Genomic DNA, 20598 nt, shown 5'->3' with positions numbered 1-20598 from the left:
AGGATGAATGCTTTGATGGTAGCACAGTGGTAGAACAGCGCCTACCCATACCGGTTATCCCCGCCATGTGCTTTGCGTGACTGTTTCTTCTTTGCCTTTGTCCCCCACAGCAAGTCACCTGCAAAAAGATTCGAAAGCTTTCTGTTTGTTTTTTTCTACGCTTCCTCCTCCTGCCTGTCTGCTGTACACAGCACTGGTCAGCGCTTTGCCCATGGCGCCTTCTTCTGCGCTTGCTTTGCACTAGTAAAACTTCCCGCCGGCGAATGCGTTTTTTTCTTCCCTTTCTGTTCATCAGTGAAACTTTGTGGATTGGGGACACTGTGGACTGGTGAAGCTTTCTAGCTATGGCATTTTCTATGGATCTGCAAAGCTTTCTTTGACTATGGCATCCTCTTCTCCTCTTTCTGTGTATTGGTGAAATACTCTGCTCTTTCCTCCAACAGGCAATGCGACACCTTCCTTCCTACTTTATTCACCGAACCACAACCCAACAAGATTGCACTCCACTATGGTGCCCGAAACAGCACTAGAAACTCCTACAAACCCTAGAAGCAAAAGCAGAGAAATAGAATGACTATCCTAACCTAGAATAAGAGCTGGGGCAGGGGGCGATGGAATCCCCCTTGTCCCACCAGGCGTGCCAGAAAATGGCTACATCTGTAGCAGCTCTATATGCCTAATGAAATAAATAACTGAAGATGCGCAAACAACTAAAGAGACACACGTACCAAAGTGCTCAAATTTACACCAAGCCAAGAGATAATGTTTCCATTAGAAAAAGGCCCTTTTGTACAACTTTTGGACCCATTCACACCCCTTCGTATATGGGATAATACACACACTACAACCTATTTTCACACAACCAACTTCATTACAATGGGCATCCCACCCCTCTACAGCGCCAAACTATCGTATATGTATAAATCCTCGAGCAAAGATATGCCAAAAACTTAGTCCCTAGTCGTTGAAACGATTCAAGGCAAACTACACACAATTCTACTTGTACGGGCATACAAGGGTTAAGTGTCCAAAAAACACTTTTCTACACAATGACCTACCATCTGCGTCAATGACCGACTCCGATAAAGCATCTACTCCATCAACCCCATTCTCACCAATGAAGTTCAATGCCAAAACCTCGCAATCAACAACCATTCCTGAAGAAGTTCCCCCCGCTTAACCATCTATCTCTAACAAGGAACTCAAAGGAAAAGCCCCGGAGCCTATGCCTCTTCACTCATCGACAAACCTCACCAAAGGAGAAAACCGCATGCTTGAAAGCCTTATCATCGACAGCCACTCCACAAGAGACTCTAACCTCATCATCGTCAATAATACCCATGAGTCTCAAACCTCCGACCTCAGCGCCAACCAATGTGCAGGAGGTCCCAAAAACTTCCACTTCAACCAAAAAGAAAACTCTACCAAGATAGCTAAGATCAAGGTATCTTAATGGTATCAAGATGTGGGTGGAGAAGCAGATACTTGTAGCTCGAGGCTACTACGAAGGTTCCATTCAAATTTGGGTGCCTCAACAGTCAAAGCCTCTTCCTCTCAACGCAGCACTCGGAGACCAAGGAAAAAGAAAAGTACTCCACAGCACCGTCCACAAAAGCCTATGCGAGTTCCTCAACAAATTGCAAAAAGCAACATCTTTTCAAAACTCAAAGTATACTTAGCTGTTCTTTGCCAAGTTCATCATGAAGCCAAAAGAAATATCTCCTCACTATATACAGAATATGTCTTGAGATATAGCTCCATATAGCTTGCTTCTTGTAAGCTCAATTTATAATAATCCATATGGAAAGAGTGTTGAACACAGGCACATAAAACCAACTCCATACTTCAAGGATAAAATTTTCCAAGCTGTCTACTGCTCATGCTCTTGACACATGACTGCTTCCATAAGCTCAATAGCAAAAGTGTTGGTCAGTGTGGTCCCCACTTTTGATCTTTTCTCTTCCTCGTTGTTGGAAGGAAGTCTTTGCTTTCGAGAAAGCTTATGCTCTGATACCACTGTAACCGATCGAGGACCCAGAAAAATAGACAAACACTTCAAATACCAAACAAAGCATGAACACAGCAAGAATCCACAAAAATATAGAGACACCGCATTGAGCCGGAATGGTCGGCCCCCCATAGGAACTTCTTTATTCAGTAGAAGCTTCTACAAGAACTCAAGGTGGGGGTGCAAATAGCACCAAATTTTCCACAGATCTAGTTAGCTTTCCACAAAGCATAAACGAAACTCTGGCCAAGTTCTCTTCCGAGAGCCAGAAAAAAAATAGCCGTCCCAAAACCGTCTCAAAATAGTCCCAAGATTCAGCCTCAAATCTGCCCATTGCATGGTCAAAAGAAGAACACCAGCTGAAGTCACACGTATGGCTAACTGTACGGCTGTCTATATAGCCCACAGTCGACCAAGTTTTGGAGGCGGTGGATAGATGCATTACACTACTAGCAACTAGCTTCTGAACTGTAGAGAGAGAGAGGTGGCTGTTGTGCTGTGTGCAGACAGTTGGAAAAGAGGAGAGAAAAAGCACCACTGCTGCAGTCGACCAGCCCAAAGCAAGAGAGAAAAACGGCACTCCTCAATACAGCCAGCAAAAGAGAGAGAGAAAGTAACTGTATATTGTACGACTAGCACTGAGTGGAGGAGGAGAGAGAACAACTGTAGTCAGCCAGAAGGTGCATGTGCATGATGCTACAACAATAGCTCCTCCTCATACTTTTCAAGGAATCGTCCAGCTCTATTTTTGCTATGCTTTTGACTTGGCTGCCAAAAATATCTGCTTTTATGCTTTTTCCCAAACTTGGTCCCCAAGCTGGAGCTAGGCGCCTCCTTCTGTCCACTTGTTCATGCCCAAAAATAATAAAATGTCCAGCCAGCTTTAATAATGTATGAACACACTGACTTATAAACCTCATAAGCCACTTAAATGATTAAATTCCCATGTTTCTCATGCTATGTAGCCATCTTTCAGGCCAATCTTTGTGAGTGAATGCTTCAGCTTTATTCTGTGGAAAATCCACATTCTCACCTTGGTTCTGTTCTATGTGTGGGCTTGCCCCGAAACACTCATCAAGACTGGTGAAGGGACCAAATGGTGACATGTCGTTGTGTCTCTCATCTCCTTGCAGACTGGAAGTTTGTTCTGCAATATATTCAGTGGTTGGGTAGACCTCCTAAGATTGGCAATACTTTCAGACAAGAAAATATATTTTGGAGCCAGGCATTCCCTATGCCTTTGGCTCTTGGTTCCCCTTGGTGAGCTTACTTTCTTTCTACAAAAGGCATTCGGGTTTGCCAAGATGATGTTGATGCTGAAGGAAATGTTTTTTCCTTTCCTCGAGCTCAAAGCCGTTGGCAATTGGGTACAGACCTTTAGGCACATGTTACAAGAACAATTGCAGCCTTATACTCCTCTTACGGTTGTTCCGGATGGTGAAAGAACGGAGGATTGGATTTTCCATAGGGCAGATCCTGGACCTTAGCCTAGATTCTCTTTCTCTCATGTTTCGGCTACTTTGATCTACAGGTTGATTTTTCCTACGCCTTAGTTTGTCGATCGAGTTTATAAGATTTGGCTCCTCACTAAGACAACCCATTGGTGGAAACAAAATCTAAAGAAAATTTGGCATAGTAAATTGCCACTCAAATCTAGATTGTTTTTATGTCGATTCTTGTCCCAGTTGGTGAAAAAGACAGATAGCTGCACCGAAATGCCCTTCTTGCCGTTGCATAAAGGAAACAAAGATGCATCTTCTTTGGTCTTGTCCACAAATCAAAAGTTTCCTTTGCCAAATTTCACATTTGCTTTGACTCAGATTTCCAGGGTATTCCTTCTTTTGGCTCTTTGGTAGGTGGCCTTCTACATTGGATCATGCACAGCCCTTTCTAATCTGGACTAGATATTGGGCTTTGTGGACAATATGGCATACAAGAAATTAGTTGGTTTTTCATTCCGTAAGGATTGCACGCTATCCCTACTTTCGTTAATCCTTGTGTCAGTCTTTATTTGACTCCATCCACCTGGATTAGATTGATGACGGCTAGTTGGCTATGTTTTTTCAGTGCTTTTAGCTTCTGTGATTGTTCTTTAAGAAGTTTGCCTCTTTTTTGGGACTTCTTTCTTTGTACAATGAAGCAATAGAACATAGCCCTTTACAAAAAAAAAAGTGTATGTTTGGCGGGGGGGGGGGGGGGGGGGGGGGGGGGGGGGCGCGGTTTGGTTGTGGTATTTGTGTCTGCACTTGGCAAGTAAATTATATGTCTTACATGTAGCTTTTAGGTGTTTCATCTTGATATTTTTTATATGGATGATTGTACATTCCAAGGAATTTGATGAATTGATAAAAAGTGCCACACTGTAAGCTTCAAGAACTCGTTTCTAGGACTTTGCAGGAGAAACAAGGTGGTCTCATTGGTATTACAGTGGATTCAGAGTGGCCGGAACCACTTACTAGCTCACTTGGGGACAAACAGGCTTCCCAAAGACACTTGGAGTTCTCATTGGGCTGGTAAGTTCCGTGTTTGACAATTCACTTTTAACATTACATGTGGTTAACAAGACTTGTTTCATGTATAACTGGATCTCATCGAGCTCACGCTGGAGTTCCCCCTGTTGCACACCTGCTGCCATCCCCCAGCCCCCCCCCCCCCCCCTCGCCCCCCCCCCACTCTGTCCTTCCCTTGCCATCGCCAGCACTTGCGCCTCCCCCTCCTCCCACTTCCTCTTTCCATCGCACTGTTGCCCACCTGCACCACCTCAGTCCCACCTTCCCCATCGGCCTCAGCCCCCACCATTGCTCCGCCTCCGCCTCTTTATCTTCACTGCCAGCTCCCCTTCGCCCCCCCTGTGCACCGCCCCCATTCCCCTCCATTGCGCCTCCTCGACCTCCTCATCCTCTTCGTTTTTGCCGTCTCCTCCCCTTTTTCTGCCCGTCAGTGCCTCTTGTGTGCTTTTCATCTCGCCAGCCCTTCCTCTTTCATCGCCCTTTTTCCTCAGCACTGCTGCTTTGCTTCCGGGTTGTTCTTCATCTGCAAGAGTAGGCGCCTCTGGTCTTTGCCTTTCAAGAGGACTCCATGGCAGCCGGTCTGTCATCCCCGATTGAGGCTGCCATCCCTTGCCTATTTTCAGAGGCAGACCTCCAGCTCTTAGCTTCAACAGTATCCTTCCTTGTGGTCTCTTCTTTGGTTTGCAAGATCATAGGGAGCCATCCCACCCGCAGACATACCCAGGATTTGCTCCAGGCACCCCTTGTCAGGGACCCCGGAAAAATCACCAGCATTCATTTTCTTGGGTTTGGCTACTCTCAGCAGGTAGAGTTTGATTCACCCGCAGGCGGCTGATCGTGTGATGCAGCAGAGTCCCGTTGTGATACGCAGCGCTCAGGCATTCTTCGCGAGATGGCACCATAGCTTCGACTCTGCATCGGACCCCCCAGCAGGTGTATCCATCTTCTCCATGAGATGGTTTGCTTCCCCGGCCTCCGAAAGGAGTATCACCCTCTGATTCAATTGATTGGACGGTCGATAGGGCAGGTTTTTGAGTTCCTGCAAACGACTGCTTTAGTGGTGGCCACCAGGACATGGGTATCCCATCCATAAGAGTTTGCATTGCTTCCCCAGAGGATCTCCCGTAGGTCATAAAGCTCCCCAACCTCCAGGGCGACCCGATGCTTCAGCGGGTAGAGTATGCCAGTCTCCCCGGCCAATGTTTCATCTACAGGCAAATGGGCCACCTTGCTCAGTCCTACCCTTAACTTCATGCCCACAAAGGATGCCCCTAACCCCTGCCCGAGGCCTCAGCACGAGTGCTCGGCGAGAGCAGGAGATGCAGGACCCATGGCTTGACCAGTAGATTCCAGCGGCCTAACCTCCCTCTCAGGCTCAGCAGGAAGAGCCCAGGCACTAGCCGCTGGCAAACAGTTTTGTTGCCTTAGGCATCCCCATCGCCCGCCTCATTAGGAGTGCCACCAGCCAGATTGCCAAGTAGATCCATCCCCCCCCCATCTCGAGGTAATGGTGCCCACTGGGTGGCAACTGTTATGAGCATTTAGTTCTTCACGAGGAGATGGATGACATGTCGACCCTCCCCCCGGTGTCCAAGAGATTCTTGCTGATTTTGGCTCGTCCTCCAAGTTTCCGGACCTGGTGCCCCCCCCCCCCCGCCCCCCCCCCCCCCCCCCTCTCTCGTTTCTTCCCCCCCTCCCTCAGCTTCCCCGGTCCATTCTCGGCGCCCCCTTGCTGCTCCTGACCCCCACAAGAGCCAGCAGCCCAGCCCGGCCACATCAGCTTTCAGATCCTATGGAGATGACCGCCCTTCCCCCTAAGTCTCCCCCCCACCCACCCCCGCCGGCATCATGGGGGTGCCTATGGACTATAGTCTTCTCAGATGCCTATCGGTTGAGGAAGGGGAGTTCTCGGAGACTGTGGTGCCTCTCCGTATTTGTGTGGTCTTCCACCACACCCGGGCAATGGAGCGGTGGTCCTCTCTTTCTCACTCAGCATTGCTCCAAACAGGGAATGGGACTACGACAAGTCGTCCTCCATCGCAATCCACTGTCAAGCGCGGTCTCCCTTGCTTAGCACCTAGGAGATAGCTGTCTTGTCGACATTGTCACCCACTTTTGGGCCCTGGCCCGCATGGAGGTAGAAGGATCCTGCCTTAAATATCAAGATGGAGACACTGATGCCCCGAGCTTGGAGATGATATTGTATGTGAACGTTCTTCCACATGGCTGTCACTAATCCTTTGAGGCACTTCTTCCGGTTCCTTTACTGCGGCAACGGATGGAGCACAGAGCAAGAGTACCACAGGGCCAGAGCAGAGTGGAGCTTTATGGAGGAAAGGATCAGGGATCACCTAGACTGCGTTAGATTGTGATTATGCCCCCTCCAAAACCGACTCCAAAGACCCTCCGTGGTGAGGGTGTCTTGAGTAGGTCTCAATCCTCCCATCCTTAGTTATGCGGATCATCTCTTGGAATGTTCACGAGATGGTGGGACCCCGCTTCCATTGCCGAAGAGGGGTCCTTCTTCTGGAGCTTCAAAGAGCCTGTGTAGGAGGCCCGATGGATCTCTTGTTCCTACAGGAACATCACCTCTCAACAAGATGCACCCGCAGATGCGGGAAGATCTTGCCTAGATGCAGCCATACTTTGTGGTCCCCTGCCTTCGGCCCTAAGGGGGACCAGGGAGGGGTTTGCATCTCGTTCAATGAGTAGTTTCTTCTGTCAGTGCTAGATTCAGGCACCACTATGCAAGGGAGGGCACAGTGGATTATAGTCAGGATTGGGGAAAGACCGCGTGGGTTTCCTCAACATTTATGTCCCCAACAGTGTGGCAGGGCAGACTGAATTCTGGACCTAGGGGAGGCAGGCACTTCCCCAAGCAGATTTTTGGTGCTCAAGTGGAGAATTTAACATGTGAGGTCAGGAAGGGAGGAGGCTTGGATACTATCACAGGGAGAGAGTACACGGCGTAGGAGGAGCTCATCCTCTTCTTGAGGGGTTAGGATCCATGGCACTTACGAGAGTTTGGTGGTATGCCCGGGAGCTTTCGCTTCTCCAGATTAGACCAGAGGATACAAGGACCGAACCTCTCATGCATCGACAGATTTTGTGTGGATGAATGGGCGTGCATCAAAGGTGGTTTGATTGGTATTCTTGCAGGCATTAGGTTATCAGACCATTTGCCAATTTTCCTGATTACTTGGTCCACGAGTCTCCGTAGGGACCTAGCCTCCCTCCAGCAGCTTTAGGAGCAGACTCTAGACAGCCCATGGGTGGAGTCCCAGTTGGAGGCCAACCGCATGGAGATCCGATCGATCAAGGAGAGAAGAGTGGAATATCGGTACCATGCTAGACCCTCCCTTTGGACTCAAGCAGGGGATAGGGTCACCTGTGATTTCTTTGAGACTGCAGACCCTCACCACCGCAAAGATGGGATGCGGAGGTTGACGGGCCCAGGTGGTACCACTGAGGAATATCCCCACCAGATTCCGGCCATAGCCACAGGCTTTTTTAGAGATGTCCTATTAGTAGATGCCCTCACCCTGTAGGTGGATGCGGCGAGGGAGAGAGTTTGGCAGGTGGTGCCCTCTGACCTACATGCCCTCTTGTGCTCCCCCTTATCTCTCATCGAGCTGCGAGATTCTCTTCGTGCCCTTTTGTGGGACAAGTGTCTTTACGAGGATGGCTTACTGGTCTCTCTTTTTCTACGCTGCGAGATTCTCTTTGTGCCCTTTTGCGGGACAAGTGTCTTTACGAGGATGGCTTACTGGTCTCTCATTGGGATATCATGGAAGGCGGTTTCATGGCCACCTTCAACGAGATCATGGCCTCAGGACACATGCCAGACAGACTCACTTGATTCCAAAGGAGGGTAGTGATCATTTGGAGATTTGTCAATGGTGCCCCATCACCCTCTTAGGAAATGCTTACAAAATCCTCGCCAAAGCCATTAGTCAATGCCTGCAGCCTCATTTACCTAACCTGATTTATGGCACCCAAACGGGCTTCATCCAGGATAGTAGCATCTTGGATAATATCTTCACCTTGACAACTACAACCAAGTTTCATACATGGCAGTTTTACTTCTGGACTTTGAGAAGTCCTATGACATAGTCGATTGGGCTTTCTTGGAGGGAACCATTCTAAGGATGGGCTTTCCGGCGGGATGGATCAGAGGTGTCTCTGCCCTTTATTCGGTAGCTCATAGCCAGGTCCTCATCCAGGGGGCCAAGGGACAGGTTTCCGATTTCCAGATCAGTTAGACAGGGATGCCCCCTCGCCCCGCTCCTCTTCCTCTTCATAGCTGAAACAACAAGTTGTTTTCTCTCCACACAGGAGACAAGACTCCAAGGTCTCTATCTCCCCATCAGATCCCAGGAGGAGCTTCTCAACTCAGAGTTCGCAGATGACATGCCCACCTACCTCTCATGAGAGGATGGGAACCTTCAGAGATTTGCCCTCACCATCAAGACATTCTGCTTAGCCTCCGGAGCTCATATCAACAGGCACAAGTCGTGTGGTTTTTGGGTGGGATCTTTGCCCGCCGTGACTTGGTGTCTAGTTGAGTCATTCTAGTGGATCCCCAGGGGCACCCCAATCGGATACCTCAGGTGCCAGGCTGGGATTGACATTTCAGCCGAGCAACAGTTAGCCCCCTTCTTCTAAGTATTCAGAAGAAGCTTTTGCATTGGAGCACCGCCCACCTCTCCCTCACCAGTGGCATGATAGTGGCCAACCATGTGCTCCTTGCCACCATGTGGTACATCACATCTTGCTGGGCATTTTCCATGGCATGCCTGGGTCAAGTTCAGTGAACAACTGATCCGGAACTTTCTGTGGGCTGGGACCAACGGCCGACCGGCTCAAGCCAAGGTGGCTTGGAGGGGTGATCACTCAACCGCTGCAAACTCGTGGAGGATTGGGCATCATTGACCCAACTGTGCTGCTGGGAAAGTTGATCATCATCAAAGGCCTTCTGCCAGTAGGTGATCTCAGCTCGGACCCCCTCACTTGGGGCCCCTGGACTCCCAGTGTTAGATGGATTTTCACAGAGCCCAATCCCAAGGCCTGAGCACTGCCTCTGAGGAAAGATTTGCAGCTAGTTTTATGCGAGCTTGGGGCCACCTCAAACCAACCCTTAAGCAGCTCCCCCCGGCCTTGGATGAGGAGAGACTCTGCCAGCCATTGATCTGGAACCGCCTCTTCAGGTGGCCACCCCTTGGGCACACGTTCTCACATAGCCTGGGGCCCCTCCAGCTCGGGCCCTACCCAGTCTCTGGGCGAATGGACTAGTTTCAAGCGGCTTCCCCAGGAGGCTGAGGATAGGCATCTTGTTGAGATATGAGGTAGAGAGCAGATAGTCCTCACCATCGGCTCAGACATCCCCCCCCCCGACTAGCTGTCTGCCTTACAGGATCCTTCCCCCACTGGCTGGGAGCTTTCGCGCGCCATGACATCCCTCTAGCAGTTCTAGGATCAGACGGGGTCTAGCTCTCATTTTCTCCGTCGGATGCCATGGGCATCTGACCCTCTCCCCAAGCCTCACCACCCCCTTTTTTCACTACTCTATGAGGCTAGGCCGACGGATAGAGATGCATGAGATTGACAGTATTCTTGCTTCAGCAGATCATTGGTTCTCCCAAGACATCTCACCTAGCTTCCTAAGAGACTATTGGAAGCGATTGTGGGACCAATTCCGACCTTGAAAGGTCACTATGTTCCTCTGGCAGGTGGCACACAAGAGTTTAGCAGTTTGCATGTGGCTTGCCATTGGTGGTCGCCCAGCGCAGTGCAAGAGATGCAGCCACCCGCAGGAGTTGCAGCCACAGTGCCGTTGGGACTGCCCCAAAGCGCAGCAGGTATGGCAGAGGATTCTTCGACTATTCACCACCTCTTGGGCTGCCTACTGCATCATCACTTGAGGGGCAGTCGCCTGGGTGACAAAGTCAAGACCGGCCCTCCACTATGAGGAGACAGCTGATGGCCAAGCCCTCAAGCACACACATTGCAGGATAGAGTCTATCCCCACCCCCGACTCTCCAGTAGAGGCTTGGTCCCCTGGCATTTGTCAACAGATGGGAGATCATCAGCAGCATAGCGGCATGGCACATTTGGCGGGCACGATGCAGCGAGACCATTGAGGGCACCCTATTGGCTGGTTTTTCGTATTACTAATAGAAGGATCTTTTCCCGGTAAAAACAAGACTTGTTTCTACAAAGGACTGACTATACCATATCAGCCACCACAAAGGACGACTAGTGGTGCATAGGCAAATTTTACTTGTTCATTGCTTACTTATCAACAGGTTCGACTCATGCAGGTTTTTGGACCCTATATACTTTGGACGGTACCCAGCTTCTATGTGTGAGGTCCTCGGTGAACGTCTTCCACGGTTAACAACAGAGCAGATGGATTCAATTCAGGGATCAGCCGACTTTATTGGGCTCAATCATTACTTTTCGGGATACGTGACAACTGCTCGTTCTGCGACAAGTGACAGCTCTTTTGGAAGCCCTGAATTGGGATGGTTTGAGGATGTCAAGACTCACATTCTATGTAGGTGTCTGAACATTGAAAACATTCACATTCATGGATAAAGAATCATCTTTTGAACTTGTAGCCCCGTGGAATGATTGTGTGCAGTTGAAAAAGATGGAGAGCCCATTGGGGACAAGGTAGCTTCTTCCCCAGCTTTTCTACATATCAATCATTATGGGAATACTTGTAAACTTACATGATCTCTCTCTCTCTCTCTCTCATACACAAGCACACACTCCTGATATGGGGGGTTTGAGGTCCCTATGCCATGATGGTTGAGGTAGGTTAGTGATACCAATAAGAAGTACAACATCCTTAACAAGAACTTGCATGTTTTCACAGGGTGCCTCATTTTGGATGTACATTGTTCCTTGGGGTTTCGGGAAGCTATTGAACTGGGTAACAAAACGATACAATAGGCCACCGATTTTTATAACCGAGAATGGTAAATAAAGCCAGAAGACACAAATCTCTCTCTCTCTCTCTCTCTCTCTCTCTCTCTCTCTCTCTATATATATATATATATATATATATATATATGTATATATGTATATATATATATATATGTATATGTATATATGTATATATGTATATGTATATATGTATATATGTATATGTATATATATGTATATATATATATATGTATATATGTATACACACACACACACACACATATATATATGTATATGTATATGTATATATGTATATGTAACGCGTATGTGTGTGTGTTGAAGGGGGGTGCATACAGACATTGTGGTTATGTATATTATGGTACTGTCAAGATTTTTAGCATGATTTTTTTTCTGCTGTGGTTTAGGTGTGGATGAAGAAAACGACCCATCAAAATCAGTAGCGGAGTTCCTACATGACAAAAAGAGAGTCAAATTTTATCAAGATTACCTGTTTTATGTCTCCCAAGCAATAAGGTAAAACAAGATTTGCAACATTAAGATTTTATTTTTCAATGTTTCTAAATGGTGGCATTCTTATGATTGGCATAGGGAAGGTGCGGATATACGCGGCTACTTTGCATGGTCTTTGTTGGACAATTTTGAATGGGGATCTGGGTACACGAAGCGGTTTGGAATTGTGTTTGTGGATTACGCTGATAATAACAAACGCCATCCCAAAGATTCGGCCTTGTGGTTCAAAAAGCTATTAGCATATCAGCCAAAAATTTAATCCTTAGCTAATTATATCTTAGCTTCTAAAATAAGGTCACTAATGGTCTCCCATTGCCGTTACCTAAAAATGGGTGATCCCTGGTAATGGTCACCCATTGCAATTACCTAAAAATGGGTCCTCCACCCAACTCTTTATTTTGACAATTGTGATCTTCATGTATACTTCAATGAAAAAAAAAAAAGAGAGGACACGTGCCATGAATTTACGGCGCCCATCCGTCGAAATGCGGGCGTGAACGATGTGTACATTAATTCAATTGGTCTTTTACATAACACAATGTGATTGAATGATGTGTAGCTCTACAAGCTCTACTTTTTTGAACTGATGGAGCATGCCATTTTCAATATCTAGCCTTAGCCTTTTGATTTTCTACACCCTTAGAGAGGGGAAAAAGGGTTTCTCCACTGTTGCCAAAAAACTGTAAATCGCAAATTTTTTATGATGTTCCATCACAAGAGCTTCATCGTAGAGCAGCCATGTTGGCGCACATTTCTCCATGCTGCCACACATAGGGGAGGTAGCATATTCTTCAAGTGGATGTAAAACCATCTTTCCTCAACGGGAACCTCGGAGAGGCTGTAAATGTGGAGTAGCCACCCACTAGGGTTCGTAGTTCTCGATTCCAAAAGAAAAGTTTGTAGGTTATGCAAGGCACTTTACGGACTAAAATTGGTCCCATAAGCATGATACCAGAGGATTGATGCTTACTTTCTTATGCAACCTTTCAGATACACATTTATATGCATATCTGATGCACATTTTTATGTGTATCAGATACACATTTGTACCAGAGGATTGATGCTTATTTTGTGAGTATTAGTCTTTTATGCAACCCCTCATATTCACATTTGTATGTGTTTTATGAGCAAAGAAAGTATGTATTCTCTATGTAGATGACCTTAATAAGGGATCACCAAAAACAGATGTCACAAGCACAACGGAGATTGAGATGACTAATTTTGGGCTCATGCATTATTGTTTAAGGATTGAGGTTTGATAACATTTTCATATCTCAACAAAAATATGTAGGTGAGAGATACAACGTCTCTAAGAGGCCATAATGGCCTATGAGACCAAAACTAAGAGTACATCTGAAGTTGGTGTCTCATCAAAGAGAACAACTAAATGAAATTGAAAAGTACAATAAACTGATTGTCTTACAGTTATAAGAATGTAAGTAAGACTTCACTGGAAAATGTATATCAAGTAGATCCATTGTTACCATTTTTTTTGTTGGGTCATTGTACATTAAATTCTATGTTTCTACTTATCAAGGGTGGCTAGTTCCTAATGGACATCATGAGGGAATACCGAAAGGCCTTGCAAGGAAGTCAAGAACAAAGGTGGGGACCATACCTTAAGCTTTGATTTATTATTATTATGAGGTCAATGGTAAAGAGATACTTGCAATAAAAGTAGAATTATTGGTAAGGAGAGAGGTGCATGCATCTTTGGTGTGAATGGAGTGTAAAGGGGATGAGGACATAGTCTTACACGGTGGGACTACATTGACCAAGCATTAAAGTGCTAAGTCCATATACCACATGTATACTTATATGCATTATGGGTGGTGAGTGAGGTGGAAAAATATTTCTTTATTATTTAACAATGCATGGGAGGGGGCCTCCAAGAAGACTTTGGTGCAGATTATTGATGGGGAGTAATGATACCTGATCTTGGGCAACGTTTTTTACAACCTTCCGCTCAAAATTTAGTGCCAAAAATGTACTTACAAAGTACGTACTTGTCAAAGATCTTCAGAGCGCATCGCGAGCTTTCCAACACTTCAATCCATCTCAAAGTCGGAGTTACGCGGCAAAAGTTATGCTCGAAACGGTGAACTGCAAATAGTGAGGGAGTCCCAGGCAACACACATGTCCCTCTTTCACATCTACTCTAACACTCTCACACACATGTACACTCCCACAATCCACCCAACTCTCTCTCTCTCTCTCTCTCCATTACAAGGTGCTTCCTTACCATCACTTCTTTCTTCTCTCACAATTACACACTCTCTTACTGTCCTTCTCTCACTCTCTCTCTCCCTTCTATCATTCTACCTAGCCTCTCCACCTCCACCTAGCAAGCATGGGGAACATGGGGGTCCATTGTTGCTCCACCATGTCAATCACCTTGTGCATTACCCTTCCTTCTCCAAAAACCCTATAAATAGAGCCATCCATCACCATCAAACCAAGCCACAACCTAGACGCCCTTTATGCTATCAGTTTGCCTTTAGACATTTTTATCTCCTTAGCTTAATGGCCATAACCCTCTATCCCTCTCTTCTTCTTTATGCTAAGCTTTATGTATACCATATATGCATCTATATTGCATCCATATTGCCGTCTAATTTCTTATCAAACCCTTGTAAAAAGACCATATAGTTCTACCATCTATGCATAGTAGTCTCTTTAGCAGCCCTCTCTAGTCCACCAATTGCTTCGTTGCCATTCATAATAAATAAGCAACTCATCATGAAGTCCGGCCAGCCACTCTTTGCATGGGCAACCCTAGACGAAGAGTAGCAAATTCGGTGGAGCCAACCAAAAAGGCCATGGAGTATCTATCGAAGTTTGGCACGACGGGAGACAACGGGCCAGCTGAAGTTTGAGGGTGGGAAGTTGGTGATGTACTTCAAGGAGCCTCAACATACGGTTGCATATATGGTAATAAATAAAAATGTCATGCCGCCACCGTTCATGAAGAAATTCTCACTTGCTATTGATGAGTCAACTCCACTTTTATCAAGTTTTCTTTATGTGTTTCTTAATTGCATACGGTATAATAGAGAAATTTACAATTGTGGGTGGTGAATTCTCATGTTTATTCTTTCTTATATTGTACCAACCTTGAATCAATTGATCCTTAACATCATATCATCTGTAATTTTCCCACAAAGCAATGTATTGTAATTTAACTCCAACGCGGCACATGCTTTTGGTCTAACTTTCATTCTAAATCAGCAATGGCAATGAATCGGCCCAACTTACCCATTTGCCCAAATCACCATACCAGTCCATGCCTTACTCTCTATTCATATAATAATTAGTAATAAAATGAATTTTCAAGAAAGACTAGCCCTTCGCTTTGGGGCCGAGCGTCTAGCCAAAATAAATGCTTCTCAACCATTCATCTTTCCCACCCTCAACTATGATATTTCATTTGACGTCTATATCTTCATACTATTATAAGTTGATTTTAATTTGAATTCCTTAGAAGGATTCCATCCTAGTCTACTCCTTCACCATAACCACCGTGAGGATATCACTGTCTCTTCCGAGAGGTAATAAAGAAAAATGTCATGCCACCCTCAACTATGATATTTCATTTGACATCTATATCTTCATACTATTATAAGTTGATTTTAATTTGAATTCCTTAGAAGGATTTCATCCTAGTCCACTCCTTCACCATAACCACCGCGAGGATATCACTCTCTCTTTCGAGAGGTAATAAATAAATCAGCAACGGCAAATGAATCGACAATTCATCTTTCCCACCCTCAACTATGATATTTCGTTTTACGTCTATATCTTCATACTATTATAAGTTGATTTTAATTTGAATCCCTTAGAAGGATTCCATCCTAGTCTACTCCTTCACCATAACCACCGTGAGGATACCTACGTCCAAGGTCAAATTTTTTCCTCACATAAAATTGGCGATCTTGCTGGGGAAGGCTCTAGACTAGGAAGGGGTCTCTTAATATCATTGGCACATGGGAGATTTTCATGTATTTAGTGGGGCAGACAAGGAGGATGTGAAGGAGTTCTTACTAAAGTTCCGTCGGGCATGTTTCTTGATTAATCGGAGGCAACCTGCAGAGATGTTGGAAGCATTACCTATGTTCCTAGAGGGTAGAGCACAATTGTTTTTCCAAGAGCTTGAGGATGAAGTTGCACAAGATTGGGGGAGGGTAACACAGGCATTAGAGGCTGAGTTTGTTCGTGAAGAATCACCGGATGCCGTATGGAAGGAACTTCAAGACTTGGGGAAGAGGGAGGGAGAAACTATGCAACAGTTTGAGTCCAGGTTTAGTGGAATTTGGCAGCGTTGGGAGGGGGCAGTTGCATTGGCCCAAGCTAGGGCTAGGGGGGGAGAGTAGCCCCTATAGCAACCCCTTCACCAGAGAAAGATTTCATTAAGATGGACCAATTTGTGAGCTCCTTAGACCCTCTTCTAAGGACTAAAGTTCAAAGTCGGGCACCTAGATATTATCACGAGGCAGTAAGGTTTGGAGTGGAGAAAGAGAGGAAGTTAATATTAACCACAAGCTCTATGGAAGGTCCTGCACTAACGCGGGAGCCACGTCAAGGGCCAATGATCGGGTGACTAGTGTGGAGAGGCACATGGAAAAGCTCATAAATGAGTTTGCAGAACTTAGGGTGCAGTTGTTGCAAGTTCCAAGGCAAAGGCCTCCCTTGTTACCTAGGCCCGGGGGAGAAATTGTCTGTTACCATTGCAATGAGCGAGGACACTTGAGGACAAATTGCCCACTTCTCAAACGACCATTGGGACCAAGGGCTGAAGGGGTAATTCCACCATGTGTAACACCACCAGGAGAGGGTTTCAGGGATCCACCAATCCATGTGATCGGTATTGAAGAGGGGAGTCGAGAAGAAGAAGAAGCAGATGTGTTGGTGGGTAAGAGGGTAAGAATTAGTGAGACACATGAGGAGGGTGACAGTAACAAGAAGATGAAAAAGAAGAAGAGTTCAAGAAGGAAGATTGGTTTAGGGGATTTCCAGGGAGAGGGGGTCTCTGATTAGGATTTAGTTAAGGATGTCCAAAGTTTCAAGACTGCAGGGTTCATTTTTCATGTTGATAATTCAGAATGGGTCTCGCCAGTGGTGGTGGCTCCCAAGAAGGGTAACAAGTGGCGCATATGTGTGGACATGTGGCCACTAAACAAGGGCACAAAGAGGTATCATCACCCTCTTCCATTTCAACATGAAATCTTGAATGAGGTAGCGGGCCATGAGTGCTACACAGTATGTGATGGATATTCAAGGTATTTTCAGATCAGGATTGCTGAGGAGGATCAAAAGAAGACCACCATTGTGACACCATGGGGTTGCTTTGCCTACAGGGTGATGCCTTTTGGTCTCACAAATGCACCAGCGACATTTCAAAGATTCATGAATTTAGCGTTTGAGCCCTCCTTGGGAACATTCATAAGGGTTTCTTAGATGATTTTTGCATTTACAACTCCAAAATTGATCATTGTAACAAGGTCCGCTTGGATTTCAAGCGGCTCTCTCAGTTCCGAGGTAGTCTCAACCTAGCCAAATGCCATATTGCAAAGTCCAAGGTAGCTTTGTTGGGCCATCTTGTGTCAATGGAAGGCATTCATATTGACCCTGTTAAAGTGGAGGCGGTCTTGGCACTTCCCCCTTCTTCAATTGTCAAGCAACTTCACACCATTGTGCAAAAGGTAACCTACCTAGGAAGGTTTCTTGAGGATCTATCCCAACTCTTGTTTCCTCTTCATCAGTTAACACAGAAGGGGATCTCTTTCATATGGAGTAAGGTTCATGATGATGCTTTTCAAGCAGTAAAAAATGCAGTTAGCACAGCTCCCATAAACAACCTGAATGGGACAAAGAATTTTATGCCAATGTGAGCATTAGTGAGAATTCTTTGGGATTAGTTTTACTCCAAAAGGATGATAAGGGCTTCATGAAGCCAATCTATTTTGCCAGCAGGGATCTCTCTCCAGCAGAAAAGGGTTACACTGATGTGGAAAAAATGGGTTTGGTGCTAGTATTCATTGTCAAGAAGTTTAGGGCCTACCTTCTCCCTAAACCTGTTATTTTTCTTGCAAATTCATGTATTAGTTAAACACATGAATCCACCAAGCAGGTTTTTAAAATGGTTGATGGAATTGCAGGAGTTTGAATTTTCTTTTTTGATAGAAGATTCTACAAAAGGGCAACTCTAGCCAATTTCTTGTCTAGGAAGGAATATCAAGAAGAGGTGGGTCATATTGATAATAAGCAGCTGGAGACACCTGCCAAGGAGGACCCTATTGAATTAGAGAACCCTCATGTAATGCATTTTGATGGGGCCTTTAGGAGGTCCACAAGTGAAGCTAGTGGGGGGTGGGAGGGTGGTGGTGTATGATAGCAACAAGGAGGAAGTTTTTGCAGAGTCAATGCAGCTGCCATTGGCAAAAACCAACAATGAGGCTGGGTATGGGGCCCTACAGTTTGGGTTGGGGCAATGCTAGAGGTTACAAATAAAGCAACGTCTCATAAAAGGAGATTCCCTTGTTGGTCATCCGTCAACTACAAGGAGTTTGGAAGGTGAGGAATACACGATTGCTTGAATTATTTAATGGGGTAAAGAAACTGCTTGAATCTTTTGCCAAATACCAGGTTATGCATGTGCCAAGGATAGAGAGTGCACGGGCCGATTTCTTGGCCACCAATGTGATGTCTACATGTGCATGTATAATGGATGTTGATGTGGGGCTAGAGTCACTATTAGATGTACAAGATTATTTACGCAGTGGTACTTTTCCCAAGGCATATGTCTCAGGATAGGAAGAGATTAATGCAAACGGCCCGAAAATATGCTCTCTTAGATGATATATTATATCATGGGGGTAAAGATGTTGAAATTTGAGCATAATGATGAGCTATGGTGGATCATACACTAGAATCAATATCATTAACAAAGTGATTAAGAAATGATTAAGATGTAATTAGTGAATAATTAGCAGATAGATTAATGTAGGCATGGATACTCAAAAACCAGCAAATTCTCATTAGGGCTATGCCTCAATTTATAGAGTTTACATCAAGCATCAAATCCCATTGATTTCTCCATGATTCACTCCCAGAATATCTCCACCTCTTGCCTGATTCTCTCCACCTCTTCTCTTTTCCCTGAATATCTCCCAGAATATCTCCACACTCCTACATTCTCTCATGCTACCCATTATTCTCTCCCAGTAGATTCTTCTAACCTTTTCACAGGTTCTTTCACAATTACATCTCCTCTTTTACAGCCTCTAACCAAGAGCTTGTTCCCACACACACCCTATTCACTTGTATATTTCAACAAAAGACTTGGTTTACAGGCAAGTGGTGAATGCAGAAGAAGCAAAGCACATAATGCAAGCATGCCATGAGGGCCTTTGTGGGGGCCACTTTGCACATGAGGGGACGGTGAGGAAAATATTTTCAGCAGGGTTTTACTGGCCAACTATACACAAAGATGTTCATGAATGGTGCAAAAGCTGTGAACAATGCCAAATCTTTGGAGTTGAGAAATTGATGAGAGGTCCACTACACCCAATAATTTCTTTTGGTCCATTTGAAAAGTGGGGAGTGGATTTTGTGGGGCCTTTGCCTCGTTCTTCTTCAAGGAAGTATTATATCTTGGTGGCTACAGATTGCATGATGAGGTGGGCGGAGGCCAGGGCCACCTCCAATGCAATGGCAAAGACTGTTCTTAATTTCATTTTTGAATTCATTTGCTCACGATTTGGTACTCCTTTGGAAATTGTGACTGACCAAGGCCCAGGTTTTCGAGGGGACATCTTGAAAGAGCTTATGGAGAACCTTTCTATCAAGCACAGGCACTCCACACCCTACTACCCACAATGCAATGGGCTAGTGGAGAAGACTAATGGAGTTTTATGTAGGACTATTTCCAAGATGGTGGTGAATCACAAGAGGGATTGGGACACATGGCTAGCACCTGCATTGTGGGCCTACCGTACAACATATGAGGTAGTCACAAGGTTTACTCCTTTCAAATTAGCCTATGGAGTGGAGGCAGTCCTACATGTGGAGCTAGAGCTAGTAGGCAGTCTCAGGATTGCCCATCATGAAGGTTGCGGGGATTATGTAGAAAGTCTCACAAGCCGACTAGCACAGTTGGAAGCTCTCGAAGGAGATCGAGAAGAATCCATTCAACGGGCAAAAGCCAAGGCTTCAAAGATAAAAGCCAATATAGATGAGCTCAGCAAGAAGCCAGAAATCTAGAAAGGGTCACTCTGGTTCTCCGTTATATGACAGCCGTCTGGATGACCGTCATGACAAGAAGTTTCTCATTAGATAGGAGGGGCCTTACCAAGTGCATCAAAGTTACAGCAATGGGTCATATTCGCCTCAAGGACCTGGATGGGACTCTCCACAAAAGAAGGGTAAATGGCTATCGTCTGAAGCCTTTCATACCCAGGAAAAAGGATTGATTTGCTAACTTATTTGTTAAGTTGGCATCAAGTACCATCTTGACAAATAAGGGGGGGGAAATATGTTACCATTTTTTTTGTTGGGTCATTGTACATTAAATTCTATGTTCCTACTTATCAAGGGTGGCTATTTATACCTATGTACATAATT

General features: G+C 45.6%; 1 protein-coding gene across 1 annotated transcript in view; it reads left to right on the top strand.

Annotated features, from left to right (window-relative positions):
- Window positions 1–12662, top strand: part of LOC147626892 (beta-glucosidase 42-like) — a 65257-nt gene extending 52595 nt beyond the window's left edge. The window contains exons 8-13 of the mRNA XM_086815217.1: window positions 4406–4521; window positions 10839–11074; window positions 11162–11193; window positions 11399–11501; window positions 11874–11982; window positions 12058–12662. Of these exons, the coding sequence (XP_086671343.1) occupies window positions 4406–4521; window positions 10839–11074; window positions 11162–11193; window positions 11399–11501; window positions 11874–11982; window positions 12058–12238 (777 nt within the window). The 3' untranslated portion in view covers window positions 12239–12662. The remainder of the gene's footprint in view (window positions 1–4405; window positions 4522–10838; window positions 11075–11161; window positions 11194–11398; window positions 11502–11873; window positions 11983–12057) is intronic.
- The last annotated feature ends 7936 nt before the right edge of the window (window positions 12663–20598 follow it).

This window comes from Cibotium barometz, chromosome 21 (genome assembly GCF_041138505.1).
Source record: "Cibotium barometz isolate CiBa-2024 chromosome 21, ASM4113850v1, whole genome shotgun sequence".
NCBI classification, from domain to species: domain Eukaryota; kingdom Viridiplantae; phylum Streptophyta; class Polypodiopsida; order Cyatheales; family Cibotiaceae; genus Cibotium; species Cibotium barometz.
Note: the sequence above shows the minus strand (reverse complement) of the source record. Positions and strands in the feature narration are given on the sequence as shown.